Here is a 17747-nt window from a genome sequence, read left to right as displayed (position 1 = left end):
AGCCAATATTTTAGACCATTATACAATTCATCCATTACACTCTAATGACACCATAGATGATGCACTAGAAACGTAAAAAATGCGACAAACCAAAGGATCACCAATCGGCATATGGGAAAAAAGTATAGAAGCATGTGCTTTTCCTCTACTCTTTCCTACTGTCAAAGGAGGAAGGTACGATGATAGACCCACTCAGATAACAGCATCAGAATACCGCTCGTTACAAATCTATTCTGAAGATCCTAGATTTAGAATACATATTCCACCTACTCTTTGAAAGTGAACTAGCAACTCTATGTTACGGAGTTGCACACATATTGAAATCAGGAACCCACTTTCCAAATATGTCAGCTACGCAATTAATACAAAAAGTGCAAGAAAAAGATGAGGTTTTACAATCAAGCATTACAAATCTGTTAGCAAACATGCGTGGTAGAAAAGAGTACTGGTTCCGACATCACAGAGATGTACGTTGTATGATAAGAAACCTTGGCCCACTCACTTGGTTTATTACATTAAGTTGTGCAGAATATGCATGGGAAGATTTACATGATTTCCTGCACATATCAAACAAAAACAAAACAAACATAGATATACTAACACCCGGAGAACTTTGTTCTCTACATCCTGTTAATGTTTCAAGATATTTCCATCATCGTTTCATTGCTATGCTACACTTTATTTGTAATAAAACTGTTACTCCCCTCGGAGAAGTGCAACACTTCTTTTGGAGAAAAGAATACCAAGCCAGAGGAGCACCACATATCCACATGCTTTTATGGATTAAAGATGCTCCAAAATTTGGTCAAGGCAGTGATGCCACTGTTTTACAGTTTATCGAAAAATATGTCACTTGTGAAATTCCATCGGAAGCAACAAATAGTGATCTTCATGCACAAATTGTACAATTTCAAAGACACAAATGCGGCTAATATTGTCATTGCAAATACAAAAACAAAGGGAAATGATACACCAAATGCTGCTTTGGTTTCCCTAGACCAGTTACAGAAACAGTTGAAGTGAACAACTTCATGTCTTCAGTTAGACATGGTGTTAAAGGTAAATCACCTATGAACACATATTACATAAAAAGAACAGAAGAATCAAAATATATCAATGATTACAATGCAATCATTGCCCTGTTATGGAATGCAAACATAGATGTGTAGTACATTGCAGACAATTCCACTGCAGTTGCACGATATGTTACAGCCTACTTAACAAAAGCAGAAAAAACAGAGCTTCAAGACCTCTGGAATGACCTATCATCGGACAAAACACTATCTCAGAAATTGTACAGCTTAGGCATAAAAATGCTCTCTCATAGAGAATGTGGCTCTTATGAAGCTGCAGATCGTTTAACCGGTACTGCTTTGTATGGAAAATCTGAAAATATATTATGGCTAAGTCTTGGTCCTGCTACATCTAGAAAAGGAGTTCTCAAATCATACGACGAAATAGAAACAATAGCCAAAAATGATCCCAACAACCAAGACGTTTTGAAAAACAATTTACTAGACACATACTACCTGAGCAGGAGTACCACTTTGGAAACCATGTGTCTATACCACATAACCCAAAACTTCACATACAAAAAATAATATAAAACCCTATGAAAAAAAAGGTAGATATAGAGTGACAGATTGTGAAGGCAGCTTAGTGAAACTTACCAAACAAAGTTTAATTAATCATAGAAAATTGTCATTAAAAACTCCTCAACAAAAAGAACTATATTACATATCCCTGCTACAACTTTTTAAACCATGGAGAAAAGAAGAAAACTATGACTCCTATGAAGACGCTTTCAAAGCAAATGAAAGCACTATCACTGATGTAAACTTTACGCAGTACAAAACAATGTTGCACAATGAACAGCAACACGAAGAAGAACTCCAGGCCCAACTAGATAAGGACACTCCTGACAGTAGCCAACCGTCTGTGATAGGAAGTCAAGAACCACTGGGACAGCCACTAATAGCAAATGAGGCAGAATTAGCTATGACAGAAGTAGAGAACACCATGTGTCAGTATGAAGAACATACAGAAGATTTAACTGTACTGCAATCAAAACTGAACAAAGAGCAGTGTACCATTTTTCAAGAAGTAACAAAAGAAATTGCACATGATGTTCAACATGAAAATAAAGAATGTACCTGCCAAAATTACAAACCTATACTACTATACGTCAGTGGTGAAGCTGGTTCAGACAAAACATTCTTAATCAAAATCATCAGCAAGTTCCTTCAACAATTGACAAACAACAAACTGTCAGCTGTTGTAACTGCCCCCACGGGTTTAGCTGCCTACAACGTAGGTGGTGTCACTTTACACCGATTACTACTCCTTCCAGTAGAACACCAAAATAAATTAGAATATTCCAAACATTCTACAGAAGCTGCAATGGAACTATGCAGAGTGTTAAAACAAATGAAAATGCTACTAATAGATGAAGTGAGCATGGTCTCCAACCTAATGTTGGCTTTGATTCACCTCAGATTGCAAAAAGTACTTAAAACAAACTATGAAGAGCTCTTTGGAGGAAAACACATTATTGTTTTCGGAGATCTTCTTCAATTGACACCAGTGAAAGGTGAACCTATTTTTAAAACCTTAGGACACAGACTCTGCCGTAAAGCTTTTGGCAGCATAGGAAATCTCAACCTTTGGCAACATTTCCAATACAGAGAATTTTCAGCAAACATGCGCCAACATTTTAAAAAGTATTAGAGTTGGTGTACTATCTCAAGAAGCACAAGCAATATTAAAAACCCGGCAAATACATGTACTTTATGGCCATAGCTCATGTGCTACTGATGTCATGGAACAATTAGCAGACAAAAATGTCAATTGTATGTCCTTAATGCCAACTCTTGCAAGCTGTTCCAAATTCAATGAAACAATGTTGAAAAAAGAAATGCAACCAATAATTGAAATTTGCTCCACAGACAAACTGGATGTACATGGTATGACACTACCCATGTGTCAACAAGCCACAACAAGACTAAATACCTTAGAAAATTCTATTTCCAACACAGCTGGTTTGGAGAAAACATTAAAATTATCCTTAAACTGTAGAGTAATGCTTAAACGTAACCTTGACGTGGAGCAAGGACTAGTTAATGGAGCACTGGGTACAGTTGTTGGCTTTCAAACATACCCACGTGACAACAACATTCAGTTTGTCAATATTCTCTTTGACAAACTTTCAGAAGTAAAAAGGATAGGGCGCTCAACAGCTCGATTCCTTCTCTTCAAAGACATGTATGTACGCAGAGAACAATTTTCTCTAACTCTAGCATACGCAGGCACCATTCACAAATCACAAACTCTTACCCTAGACAAAGCATTGATAGATATTGGTAACACAGTCTTTAAAGAATGCATGAGCTACGTAGCACTATCACACTTACGTACACTTGACGGTCTATTTCTAATCAACTTTGATGCAAGTAAAGTAAATGCTGATATTCCTTGGATTTTAGAATACAATAGACTACGTTCACTATACACCCCCATCTAAAAACATATCCTGTTCCACAAAAAGGAAAACGTTGTAAAAGAAAACTAATTTAAACAGAAATGCAACAGGCTCTCACTGCAAATCCTCCAAAGAGAGTAAAAGAAGCTAATACTTCATCAATTACCACAACCAAAGAAGAACCTATTGCTCAAAGTAACTCAGGTACTTCTTCAAAGAAGCAACACACACTCCGAAGAAATGACTTGGACACAGAACTATTTGGTCCATTCAAATTTTCAAATATAACTGGTGTAAATTGCTAGGCAAATGTAGCAATGAATATTCTATTTCAATTGCCACCAATTGTTGACAACATTTACTTACACAGCACAGACCAATTGTGTTTGCCAATGTTAGTCCTTCATAGAAACGCAAGAAACAATCCTGACAACACGTATAGTGTTCATGGAATAAGACCAGAATTGGACTACTGTGCTGGAATGGTGAAATTCACTATAAAATCAAAAGAAGATCCACAAGAATTTCTAATGTACTTACTACAAGTACTGGAAAACAAAAACATACCTATAAATGAAATCTTCCAGATTTCATACATGTGGAAACATACATGCACTCTCTGTAACAATGTGGCACAGGAACAAACCCCTAATGAGCGCTTTGTGTATGTATCCATACCTAATTGTGAATCTGTTCCATTTCAGCAACTTGTACAAAATGCAAACCATGGTAGATTATGTACTACCTGCAATTCAGATAATCGCTCCATCTTACTAATACAAACACATAGTAAATACATAATACTAATGCTCTACATTACAATGCAGATGGTATCAAAAACAACTGCAGGCTGACTGGATTCACACATGGCCAAGTATCACTTGGTAAGAAAACCTTCACAACAATAGGTATAATATACCACGCAGGAGCCACAACCAATGCAGGTCACTACACTGCATATACAAAAAAGAAATGTGGATGGTTTGAATGTAATGATAGTACCATTACTCTAAAGCAGAGATTACCAGCAAATCTTACAAACGCTTATTTAATCTTCTTAAAACCAAAATGTAATAACTAATCTGTACTTAAACATTAACAAAACTTCAATTAAAAAACTATAAACTGTTAGAATACACCAACAGGTATCTAACTGCCCCAAGATTCTATAACAACCAAACAGATAAATGAATACCACTAAATTATAACAATAAATAAACAGTTAGAATACGCCAACGGGTATCTAACTGCCCCAAGATTTTGCAACAACCAAACAGATAAATCAATACCACTAAATTATAACAAAAAATAGGCAGTTAGAATACGCCAACAGGTATCTAACTGCTCCAAAAATCTGCACCAAGCCAACAGATAGAACATTAGCCAGAAACAACAAGTGAACACTGAAAACAAACAAACAAATAGACTGTAGCATAACAAAAAAAGTTTTTTTTAATCCAACATGGATTTTTTTTCCCACAGACCCAATGATTTGAAAAACAAACACAGAAACTGAGCAAATTGCACAGTACACTGGTTTGTAAACTACTAAATATGAGGGTCGAAAAAAAGCTGAAATGTCTATTATGCAATGTAATAAGTCTTTATAAAATACATACACTAACATTCTCTTTTCTTTTATTACAGAAATTGAAAAAGAATTTGTGCTCCAGTTACCCAACTCATGAAAAAAATATATCCAATCTCAAAAAATCAAACAGTAAGTATATTCTAATAGAACGCATAAATACATGCATAACAGAACCATGGAAGCAAACATCTAACCATACACCACAATACAAAATGTTTACTTCCATGGATATGTTATACTACAGTGCTTGTTACCAAACTCTACAATCTTAATGACATGACATAGCCAAAACTTCACATACAAACTATACAAATCAAACAGTACACAAACTGTACATTTGCAAATATTTAATAGATATTCGATTCTATTTTTATTTTATTTTTATTTATTTATTTGTAGAGCGCCGAACTGCTCGCAAGCATCGGGGCGCTTACATGAAGACGTAGACAAATAGTGAAGACAAACAATATACAGGATGATTCATTACATATAGGGGTTGTCAATCAGAGGTCGTAAAGCCTTACCTCGAATGACTTAAAAAGCAAGGTTTTAAGTTTTTTACAGAAGGAAAATAGATTTGATTCCAGTCTAAGGCTAGTCGGAAGTTTGTTCCAGAATGCTGCCGCACGAGTGGGGAAAGCTCTTCCTAGACCTAGTTCTTTTTTTAATTTTGGAGTTGTTATCAGTCCCTTGGCTTCAGATCTTCATGTTCTGGTAGGGTTGTAGGGTGTAAGTTTGGTCTTAAGGTAGGGAGGTGCTTTTCCATAAAGGCATTTATGGGTTAGGCACAGGGACTTGAATTGTACGCGGTCTTCCATTTTCAACCAATGTAGTCGCGTGTGGCTACGCTGATGTGATCTCTCCTTGATTTTAGTTTGATGACTCTTATCGCCTGATTTTGAATCAGTTGGTACTTGTGTAAGCTTTGCTTGCTGGCACCAGCAAGGAGAGCGTTGCCATAGTCCAAACGTGATAGAATGGTGGCTCTGGCAATAGTGGCACAATTTTTTTCATTGAGAAGGGGTCTCATTGCTTTGAGGAGACGAATGTAGTAGTTGCAGTTTTTGCTGACATACAAGGCTTGAGCATCTGCATTGAGTGTAGCTTCCAGCGTCATGCCAAGTGTTTTCACTTTACCAACTACTTCAATGCAAGATTCCTTGATTTGAAATGCCTTGTAGTCGAATGTCAGTTTAGCGCGAGCCTGAGTAGATCCAGATACCATTAACTCGGTCTTGTTGCCATTGAGGCACATCCAGTTATTGTTCATCCACTCTTGGATATTCTTGTAGAGGGTGTTCAATTTAATACTGTCTTTAACATAGTCACCGCTCAATTCCATGACAAGCTGAGTATCGTAAGCGTAGTTAGTGAAAAACACTTGAAGTTGTTCTAGTAATTCACACAGGAGGCGTATGTATATATTAAAGAGCAGAGGTGACAAGCTGGCTCCCTGGGGAACTCCACACGAGATGTTATGTTCGATTGATAATTTGTCTCCCCAATGGACGCGTGAAATTCTATTCTCCAGGAAGGAGGTGAGCCAGCTTATTGCTTATTTAGAGCAGTTTGCAGTTTTGGCTAGTGCTTGTTGTAAGAGCTGGTGGTCTAACAGATCAAACGCCGCACTTAGGTCTAAAAGTACTAGTAATCCTGTTTTGCCCTTATCCATAATTTCCAGCATTTTTGTTTGCAGATCTAACATTGCTGTCTCTGTGCTATGCACTGCTCTAAAACCGGATTGTTGTGGATGTAGTAGCTCATTTTTATCTACATATTCCTGTAGTTGAGCTGTAGCGATTTTGTCCATGACCTTAAGGGTGAAGTTGCAGTTGGTAATGGGCCTATAATTGTTGGGGTCACGTAGGTCTAGGTTGGGTTTCTTTACCAGTGGAGTAATGGTGACTTTTTTAATATTGACTGGCACTGTTTTGTCTCGGAAGGATGAATTTACAATTTTTGTAAATAAAGGGGCGAATATGTCAGGGTGTTCAAGAATAATTTTGGGTGGAAGCTTGTTTTCCGCACAGGAAGACGGTTTCATAGATACCAGTGTTTTCTTCATGGTGTCAATAGAGATTTGTTGAAATTGGAATTTCTCAATCCCCGTGTTCGTCGATGATTCGACTAAGGGGTTAGGTTGTGGCATAGTCTGAAGGGCAGATGTAATTTGTTCTCTTGTTTTAGTGATTTTATTAGCAAAAGCTGTCTGAGTGTTATCACATTATAATTGTGAGGGATTAAAATTTGGAATCAGGGCCTGGGGTTTGTCAATAGATTTCAGTATATCGAAGAGTTTACTTGCTGAATTCGCTGATGTTTCGATTTGACTGTTGAAATAGTCCCTTTTGGCTTCAATATTACAGTTCTTATATGAATTCACTGATCCTATTGTCGTCAGTAGGTTTTTTTTGCCAATGTGCTTCTCTAAGGTTTTTTTCCTTTTTTAGATTGGTCAGTTCTGGTGTATACCATCTTTGGTGGTTAGAGTTGGGCCTGACTGTCTTTTCACGATTGGGTGCTTTTTGGTTTATCAAACTTAGCATATGATGGTCATATTTGCTAATGATAGTGTCACAGGAGTCTGTTTCCTTAATATCGGCCAGGATTCTGTTAACGCAGGATTGTAAATCAGTGCTTTCAATATTTTTGAAGTTTCTTGAGTGAACTTTCTTAGCGTTGTTTGCAGGTTTTTTTGCTAACTGAGGGATCAGTAAATTGAAAACTACTTTGTAGTGGTCAGACCATACACATGGAGTAGTGATGACATTGTTTGTTTCAATGTCGTTGGAAATAACCCAGTCTAATTGGTGCCCATTGGCCATGGTAGGGACGTGGTTAGATACATTGAACTGGATTTTTTGAAGATGAATTGCTTCTTTATCTTTGGGGTCACCGCGCCATCGGTTCAAATCAACCAGGATAATTGTAGATTTGTTCTGTCCTATTAGTGAGTTAGCGTGGTGTATGAGTTTGTCATTGAACTCAGAGTCGAGTGATGGTGGTCTATAGACAAGTAGGAAGTTAATATAGTTGTTATTTGTAGGACAATATTTAAGGTGTAATGTTTCACAATCTGCGCATGTTCTAGTTGTGGGGAACACAGGTGTGGAGTCACGTGATATTATAGCAACCCCACCCCCTTCCCACTGTCTCTGTTGGTGTAGTGGATTTTGTAACCTGTAGGGACTGCTATAGAACATGTGGGACCTATTGGGTCCTGTAGCCATGTCTCAGTAATGCACATGATGTCTATATTATCTGCCAGTATCAAGTCGTGGATGCATTGAGCATGATTATTAAGAGATCGTGTGTTCAGTAGACATATTTTTAGGTCGTTCAAAATGGAGGTGGATAGAGTTGCCTCATTTAGTTCGTGAGTGTTTTGCACCTTGATTTTTTTTGTGGCGGAGTGTGTAGTGTGTGCTTTGGTAGGAGAGGTCTGTGTGCTAACGGGCGTTGAGCAGGTGTCCATGGAAAGGTCCTTCTTAGTGCATTGCGATTTAATTTCAGGTTTGTCAAGGATCTCTAATATGTGTGCATGTATAGCTTCCGTTTTTTGTAGCTCTTGTAGCTTTGCGAAGAGAGCATTTACTTTAGTAAAGCCCATTCTTACCAGAGAGTAGGGCGTGATGTGGAAGAGATGCAGGGTTTCTGGCCGAGGGCGACGGGCTCGGCGGGACCGGCGCAGACCGGCTTGCCCCAGAAGCGCCGGCACTGAAGCGCCTGACGTTACTAGAAGTATGCAGAAAATGCTTCTGGGAACTGTAGTTAGGTGACTTGCACACAACTCGCACACAACAATCAGAATACGAGTGCTTGCTCGTTGCTCAACGTATCAAAAACACAGTAAATGCAGTTTCAATGTGCAATGTGAGAAAACACAATTTAAATGAGCAAAGTAACAAAAAGTAAATTTGTCTAGGTAAAGCTGTAAGGCACTTAAATCAATCAGGCACACGGAGACAAAGTAAGTATTTCGAATGCTGATGGAATTTCTAGTAATACTTTTCCTTTCCTAACCCGGACTTGGGTTAGGAACTGGCCTACGGCCTGCGGCCATGCACACAAGACTCTAGGCCCTGGCCACAACCACCGCAGCATATCACACCCATAGATCACAGCCATAGAATCAAACATTTTAACTGTCTATATGGGCCCACCCATATCACACTTTCTGCAAAGTTTGGTGAGAATTCATCCAGGGAGAGCGAAGTTATAAGCCACCCATGGTGGATTATAACTCCAGTGCATATACCTTCAGTCTTGGGTGCATGGCCAGACACTAGGCCCTGGCCACACCACTTCAGCATATCACACCCACAACCATCGCAGCATAACACACCAATGCTGGCTTATAACTTCACTGCTTATAACTTCGGTCTTGGGTGCATGGCCTTTGGCCATGCACCCAAGACTCTAGGCCCTGGCCACAACCACCGCACCTTATCACACCATAGAATCAAACATTTTAACTGCGGCATATGGTCAATTTTTATGTCCGCTGACACTGCGCGTGTCCTTAGAACAGTTTCAACTTGCCTGCAGACAGCACTGACGGGAAAACTGTCCTTAGGACAGTCCTCATTTTCCCTAATTATGAACATCCTGGACAGCGCAGGCATGGCGGATATATCAATAGCACCTGCCACCTAAACAAATACAGTATTTGACCCATCTCTTACTCCCCAAACGTCCTCAAGCACTCTTGCACACCAAAACACTCCCCAAAACTGTATTTCGCCTCTGTTCGCCGCCGTGCTGTCGGCGGATCCAAGATGGCGGGCGCATCGGAACAATCTGACGCACCTCACACTCTTCCCCATCCAATCAGCGAATGCGTCACATGTCCGTGGACATGACGCAAGTCGATTAGCCAATCGGTTTCCTGTCCTCGGAGCGAACAGGGAAGTGTGTCCGCGGAGCGGCCATAGATATCACTAATTTTTTTAGACCTTCTTTTTGATTGTTTTTAAAAAACTACTGAACGGATTTTCACCAAATGTACAAAAGCAGGCTTTCGGGACCAAGCCGCTGCTCCTGCTGCAAATTTGGTGAAAATCCGTCCAGCTGTTTGGGCTGTAGGCGTGCACAAAGTTTTTTCCCCATTCACTCTATGGGAAAAAGTACATTTTAGAACCCCCTATAACTTTGCCACCCCTGGACCAAACCTCACCAAACTTTGCATACACATTAAGAGTGGGCCATATACTTTATAGGCAAAGTTTGGTGAGGGAGAGCTAAATTATAAGCCTCCCAAAAGTGCTCTTCCTATGGGATTAGCAACTTAACCATAACTCCATATATATATATATATATATATATATATAAACAATATTGTGTCATGTGTCATAAAAGAGACATCACACCTGTAAATGCTTGGGCGACCCAGCTATTTTGTGGCAGTACACTTCTGAGAAAAGTTTTTAGATAAATGGTTACAAAGAGTACATTTTAAAGCATACTTTATGTGAAAAATTGGGTCAAAGGCAACACAGTGTGTAATCGTTTTTGTAGGGTAACACATAAAAAATGAAATACATGCAAGTCAGCAACAGTGCACAGCAACATTTTCCAACTCATTTTCGAGATGACTTTTCCCACAATGTATGCCAGTATAAAAACATCTGACAAGGGGAGTCAGCAGGAGTATGGAGGAGGCCCAGTAAGGACTACCAGATGACCAGCAGCTACAAATCCAGCCAGCATGGCTAAACCTAGTCCTAAAAATGCAGCAATGGTGGGAACATTGTTGGGCATTCTCCAAAAGGTAAGTACAACTGCTGCTTCTGAAAACCTAAACAGAATTGAGTGTAGGACAAGGGTCTTACCTCATTTTAACTAAATACACAGTCACCAATCACACTGGAGGTGTGTCTCCCTGCTAAATTGTGCGATTGATATGAGGCCAGAAGTCTGTGAACAGCCAGAAAACAGAATGCTTGGTGTATGTCAACCCCCACATGCAACGAAAGGAGCCAAACCTCTTCTTCACATAAGTTCCTGCTTCACTTTATCACTGGTTAAAAAGAGTGTGTTCATCTTTCCCCATACACCTCACTCCCTTCACCTCCCCTCACCTGGATCTATTGGGCAGACTGCACATTTCACGCAGGCTTCACCCAGGTGTAGAATGACCTTTCCAAGAGAAGGTGGATTTCCTGCATGCCTTCAATTATACCAGATGTTCTTCAACGTAACATGGGCAGTGGAGCCCACCACCAGGGACGTCATTTCACCAAAATGTCAGGTGTTGCGGAAGTGACATCACATGATCCTTGACCCCTGATGACATCACAGGAAGTGACCCCACCCCGAAGTGATATAGCGGGAAGCAATGGAACACAACCTTTCACCCGTTGACAAAACAGGAAGTGGCATCACATAGCATTGTACACTACGAAAAATATGGTTACGATATCACTATAATGTGATGTACATTTCATACAAGAATGGATCGCCATATGTATCATTAAGATCAGTGTGTGTAAGCCTATATTACCAAATTACAGTGAATGCAAGCAAACGTCCATGACCAAATGATAATGATGTGTTATTATATAGCACTTACGCTTACACGCTTTATATAGAAAAAATATACACCCAATATCACCCAACCTGTGTTGGTTCTCATTTATCGACCTCAGAAGGATGAATGGCTGAGGTGAGGTGTTTAAGAACAGACTAAATCAGTGACTCACCCCCTGAAGTGTGCCTGAAATAAACATTTAATGAGTCTAGCAATTATTGTATAGAATTCGAGAAAGACACATTATTTGGTATTCCTATTCTTTCTTATTTAGGGTCAGTGCTGAAAGTGTTAGACTTGTGGCACTCCTGTTCTTATTTTCTTATTTTTTTTAAGGGGCCTGAACAAGAAAGCCAGCCACTCCAGAAGTAAAGAGCCACATGGTGCTGGCCACAGCCCAGGAGCTTGCAATAAAAAATAAAAAACAAAACTTTTTTTTAGAGGTCGCAACTGCAACCTCTGGCGACCCCTAAATGACGTCCCTGCCCACCACAAGAACTCAAGCTACTTAAAGGGTGAAGCCGCTTAAGGGCAGATACCTCTTCAATTAACTCAACTCAGTACCCTAAGAAAACATTGATTTCCCGCTTTTCTTACCTCGTCCAGGTATATGACCACTTTGTCTACGGTGACTTCTGTTTTTTTCACATTCTGAATCTTCTCCATCTGGAAAGGAGAAACAAAAATAATCAGATATTTGTTATCGTTCAGAACCTTGACTCAAAACCTTGCATGCTGCCATGTCTGGGAAGTGCATTGTAACGGCCCAGGGATCAACAGGCGATTCAAAGCCACGTTTTATGATTCAAGGGTGTTTGTTTTGACCAACAGAAAAATAAGGGATTAGGATTAACTGGGATCATATAGTGGAATTTCAACAACACAGACTTGTCTACATTACAGTGGCCCCCTGTCCAACCCTCTATCTTTAATTTCATTCACATTCTTTAGGGTTTCAAGTACCAAGTACTTCTTCATTGGATGTTAAGGTTGCTTGTTCCGCTATACTAGAAGCTGTGAGGATGTCTCACTTCTCTTTGCCCAAAACCGTACATTTCCACTGCTGGTACCTTTGGTTGTCTAAATGTAAGCCAGGCATCAGACACTAAGGGCCTCATTACACGGTAGGCGGTAAGGGTTTACCGCTACCGGTATTTTTACCAGTACCGGTAAACCCTTACCGCCTTACTACGAGGTCCCTTTGCGGGTTGGAGAATTTAACGGCTGCTTTTTGCAGGCATTAACAACCAACCCGCAAAGGGACCAGGGAGCTAATTACGGTACCACATTTTGCGGTGCCGTAATTAGCACCTTCCCCATTCCCATTATGCCCTATGGGGCAAAAATGGGAATGGGGAAGGGCAATGGGGGAAGGGGGAATTACCGCCCCACCAACCTTGGAATAGGGCGGTAATTCCCCTTTCCACCAAGGCGGTGCCAGTATTTTACCGGCATGGACCAAGGTGCTAATAGCACCTTGGTCCACCGCCGTCCGTGTAATGAGGCCCTAAGACTTTTCCATGATGACGTTGGGACCCCTTTTAGGCTGTAGGGCCCTCCCTGCATAATACTCCTCCGCCAAACCTCTCTCTCTCTTCCCAGGAGTACGGGTCCTAACCAGCTTGCTCTCTTGCTGCCCCTCTTTTGGGCACTGCCTCTGCTTTATCACTTCCTCTTCCTCTTTTCCTATGTACGCCTCCTCTCTCCCCTCCTGCTTCTCTCTCCTCCTTCACATGGCACCATCCCTTAAACTGATCATCCTCCAAACGCTCTTTCTTCCTCTTGTCTTTTCCTCCTCTCCGTTTGGTGTTTTCATTGGACTTACCTCCATTCTCAGCTTCCTTTTCTTCTTCTTCCTTCTGATGTTACTCCTCTTCCACCTTAATATTTCCTTTCTCCTCCTCACTCTTTAAAATTCTTGCTACTCCTCCTCTTTATTGATCCACCAATCTTCACTCTCTGCTCCTCTCTCTTAAATGTACTCTTTGATGCATTATCCTCTCCCTCCTCCTTGCTGCTCCTCTTCTCCACCTCTCCTCATATTTATTCTTCTCCCTTATCCCACCATGCTGATTTTTTTCTCCTCCACCTCCAATCCTCAGTTGTTATAAATATTTTCTGTGCTGATCCGCGGTGGTCAGTCATAATTTAGAATGCAATAATGTAGAAAGTCAAAATGTCGACATTATTTTTTTAGAAAAAAATAATGTCGAAAACCAATAATGTCAAATTTTTTCTATATTTTTTCGAAATTAGCATTATGTAACAGAAGTAGTATAAATAAAATCCAGCAATAAAAAGAATAATAAGCGTACAATTCATGCATTGTTTAATACAATTATTTAATATATTTTTATTTATATTCTTTTTTAACATGTATTTTAGGTAACTTTAAATATCATTTTTTAAATGTAAATACTTCCATAAATAGATAAATATATGTGTTTAGATAACATTAAAATACATTTCAACTTGTTATATACTAAACGTCCATTAGATGGTGCTATTGCTCTTTAAACATGTATCTAACTAAATACTAAAAGTTTGTTATTGGTTCTTACGCACGTTACGTCCTGCTACGTATACGTAAGCGCCATTTTTAAAGCTCATTCAGAAAACGGTTCTCCCGCGGTCACCTCTCCGTTACTCCGGTCAAGGATTTTTGGGATTTTCCTTGCTTTTCTTTCGGAGGAATCGTGTTTTTTTCCACTGGATTTACTGGGTCGTTTGGATTTCTGATTTTTTTTCTACTGATGCATCGTGGATCGTGGATTTCTTTTTTTTCGGTTTGGTTTTTCGCTTGGATTAATACTATGACAATATGACAATAGACAAAGAACAATTGCAGAAAGGGACAGAAAGGAAAGCAAGAGAGAGGATGAAGAAACACAAAGATTAAGGGATAAATGATTGCAGAGACAAAGGGAAGAAGAGGAAAAAAAGGAAGGAGTAAGAAGGGAAGAACGAATGCAAGAGGATGATAGTGTTAGAAGAGATGCGAGAAAGCGAAGTGAAGTAGATGAAAAATAGAACAAAACAGATGGCAGCGAGGTTCAGACACCAGCCTTATTCGTAAGGAACAAATGAGGCAAAGCCCCAAAATACAATGGGGGAGCGAGAGCTACATTCTCCCAATAGTGAAGAAAATGTTAGAAGCACCTAGAGGAATGCTAGATCAAATGAAATTATATTTTATTTATATCGCACTCGTACACAAGTGTTTCAGAGCGCGATGAAGAAAGGTATGATATGGAAAGCATTAGAGAAAGGATCAATAAGGCCTATTGGCAATTAAGAGGAGATAGCGAGTATGGAACTCGAGGGAACGATGATCGATCCCCAGTACCTCAGTCACAAAGTGAGAAGGAACCCTGTTTAGTGATGAACGTCGAGTATTGTCTTTGAGCAGACTGAACCTAGACGAGGGTGAGGGGATGATAGTCACCCAGTTGTGGCTTAGACTTGTCGGACGAGGAAAGAGAGTCTGGTATTGGGGTAGAAAGAGAGAGCATGTGCGCCCCTAAAGGAAGCCCGCAAATGGAAAAGGAAGTGATATGGTCAGATCTGGAGCAGCCTAAAGATAGAACGCCAGATCCCATGGCATATCCTGAGTGTCCCTGAGGTTGATCACATAGTGAGAAGGGAGAGTCTACACCATATGTAAGCAGGTTAAGGTCATTACCGGCAAGGAGACAGACAGGGATGATTATCCCTGCCATGGATAGACTAATAGTTGTATCCAACTATGGGATGGGGTTCACACAGTTCCCCTTGTTATAGTATGGGGGAGCAAGACTGCAATATATTCCATAGCCACAGATGGACAAGAATAACTTAAAATGTAAGCTCCCTAGTTTGACTTCGGGGGCTGGGAAATGGATATACGAATTAGAGAAAATGACAGAAGGAAATACGCTGGCCATAGAGGACATAAATGGTCCTCTGGCAGCCATTCTTGGAGAGAGGACTGATGACATATGGAGGAGAGCGGGATATTCTAGTGTGACTGCACAAAACACAGCGCATGATCGAGCACCATTTAATAATTGTAGGGCAGATGTTTGGAGGGCTCTCAGGGTACAGGATCCTCACACATTGGATATGGGTGCAACTATGAGATGTAAAATGAAAGAAGATGAAGACCCTATTGCCTTACATTCAGGATATTCAGGGGAAATGGCAGCTTGAAACTCACGAGCTGTGGGAAAAGATAGTGGCATTGTTTTACCATATTTTATGTCAGGGGTTGCATGCACCAGTACAGAGACAGATGAAAAGACAAGTAGGGATGTAAGTGAAGCCATGGGCTAACATACAGTTGACAATAGTACACCACTGACGGGTATTACAAGAGAAAAACAAGTAGAAAGATGAAAATAGAAAAATGGAGGCAGCCAAGTTAGTTCAGAAAAGGTTGTCAAAATTTGCCGTAGAAGTGGCGGTATTGACAAGCGGAGAAGGAATGGGAATACAGGAAGCAATAGGTGCATCACAGGCAAATAATCAGCACCCGATGGACCAAGGTGGTTATGGGTTTATGCCACGAGGCAGAGGTATGGGTCAAAGGGGAAGAGGAGGCGGATTTCAGAATAACCAAGGTGGGTTTCAAAACACACAAAACGAGAATCAGAGCGCTCAGGGAGGATATAACCAAGGAGGGTTTACAAGAAGAACCCCCCCAGTATGTTGGAATTGTGGAATGACAGGACATATTGCGCATGTATGCGAGAGCCAAGGGAATGTACAAAATGGCCAGTTTTCCAGAGTGGGGACAGCTTATCCTCTGCCATACAGTACACAGACCAGATAAGACTTTGCCCAAGATCACACATTATATCAGGCACAAGCACCGTAAACAGAGCAGGTACCACAGCAGGGACAAGGACAAATGAATCCCCCCCAGGGGCAGTCATAACAGGCCCCTATGCAGACACAACAGTATGCAAATACAGGACAAGTACTGACACCTAGAATAGCAGGTGTCACTGTGGTATGAGTAAATCCCTTCATAGGGACGGGGATGAGCTTGTACTCACAATAAAACAGCTCACAAGGTAACATGATGTGTTCAGTACTATCTGTTACACCAGAACCCCCAAGAGGAACCAAAGGTTGATGTGATGATAGGAGGCAAATCATTCAGTTTTCTTTTAGACACTGGAGCAACTTGTTTGTGTCTATGAGACGGAAATATCCAATGTCAGGTAATGCCATGAATGCTCAAGGGTTCTCTGGAGCTACGAGCTGAGTTCCTTTTACTGATAAATTACCGGTCTCCATAGGAGAATGTGACATGTCTGTTCCTTTGTTATATTCATGACATACACCAGTTAGCAATTAATTTATTGATCAGGGAATAGTGTGCTCCACTCCAGGAATCAACTATTTAAATGTGGGAGAGTTCATACTGGCATTCACAGGGCAAGTGGCTCTGCGGGGTGTTCCAGTAGATCCAGAGTTTTTTCTATATGGAGGAAGCATTTTGCTGACATGGCTACCTGGTCTGGAAGGAAAGATTGTGAGTTTACCTGATGAGCTTTTATTTAGAGCACAAATACCTATGGATGAGGAAGGTGGACAGACAATTCCTATAGAGCTAGAAGCAGCTATAGTTCAAAAAGAGATAGCAATGCTCGAAGGGACAGACAATGAGGGTAGACCATGGAGAACAGTGATAGCTCTTGAGGAGGGGTACAGACTGACTGACATAACCGTTGATGATATGTTCAGGGAAGACTGGATCGATGACGAAGTGGTGTTCTTCATGAGCATTACATACTGGATAAGGATAGAAAAAAGGGAAGTCCCACAGAGAATGGCGATAATGTGGCAGCAGCCAGAATTTTTTCAGGAGAATCTTGAAAAGGTGCTGAATGCCCTATAGACACAGGTCCCTATGACATAGGTTTATTGAAGGGGATAGGGGAGGTTAAAATAAAGCTTAAGCCAGGAGCAATTTTGCCCCGAGCAAAACAATACCCCATGTCTTGAGTAGCTTATGAAGGTGTATTTGAGACTATTTCAGGACTGATGAATCAGGGGATTCTGTTGCCATCAGAGTCATTGGGCAAAACCGCAGTGTATCTGATTAAGAAATCTAAAGGGGGGTTGTGGAGATTTTTCCAGGATTTGAGACCTCTTAACCAGAT

General features: G+C 40.5%; 1 protein-coding gene across 1 annotated transcript in view; it reads right to left on the bottom strand.

The window, feature by feature from the left end:
* The window catches only part of LOC138579844 (alpha-2-macroglobulin-like protein 1), a 530696-nt gene that overhangs the window by 37206 nt on the left and 475743 nt on the right, over positions 1 to 17747 (bottom strand). The window contains exon 33 of the mRNA XM_069650076.1: positions 12196 to 12264. Coding sequence (XP_069506177.1) covers positions 12196 to 12264 — 69 coding nt within the window. The remainder of the gene's footprint in view (positions 1 to 12195; positions 12265 to 17747) is intronic.

Source organism: Ambystoma mexicanum, chromosome 3p (genome assembly GCF_040938575.1).
Source record: "Ambystoma mexicanum isolate Mex_15411 chromosome 3p, UKY_AmexF1_1, whole genome shotgun sequence".
In the NCBI taxonomy this organism is placed as follows: Eukaryota; Metazoa; Chordata; class Amphibia; order Caudata; family Ambystomatidae; genus Ambystoma; species Ambystoma mexicanum.
The sequence above is the reverse complement of the archived record's forward strand: the minus strand, read 5'-3'. Positions and strand labels throughout refer to the sequence as shown.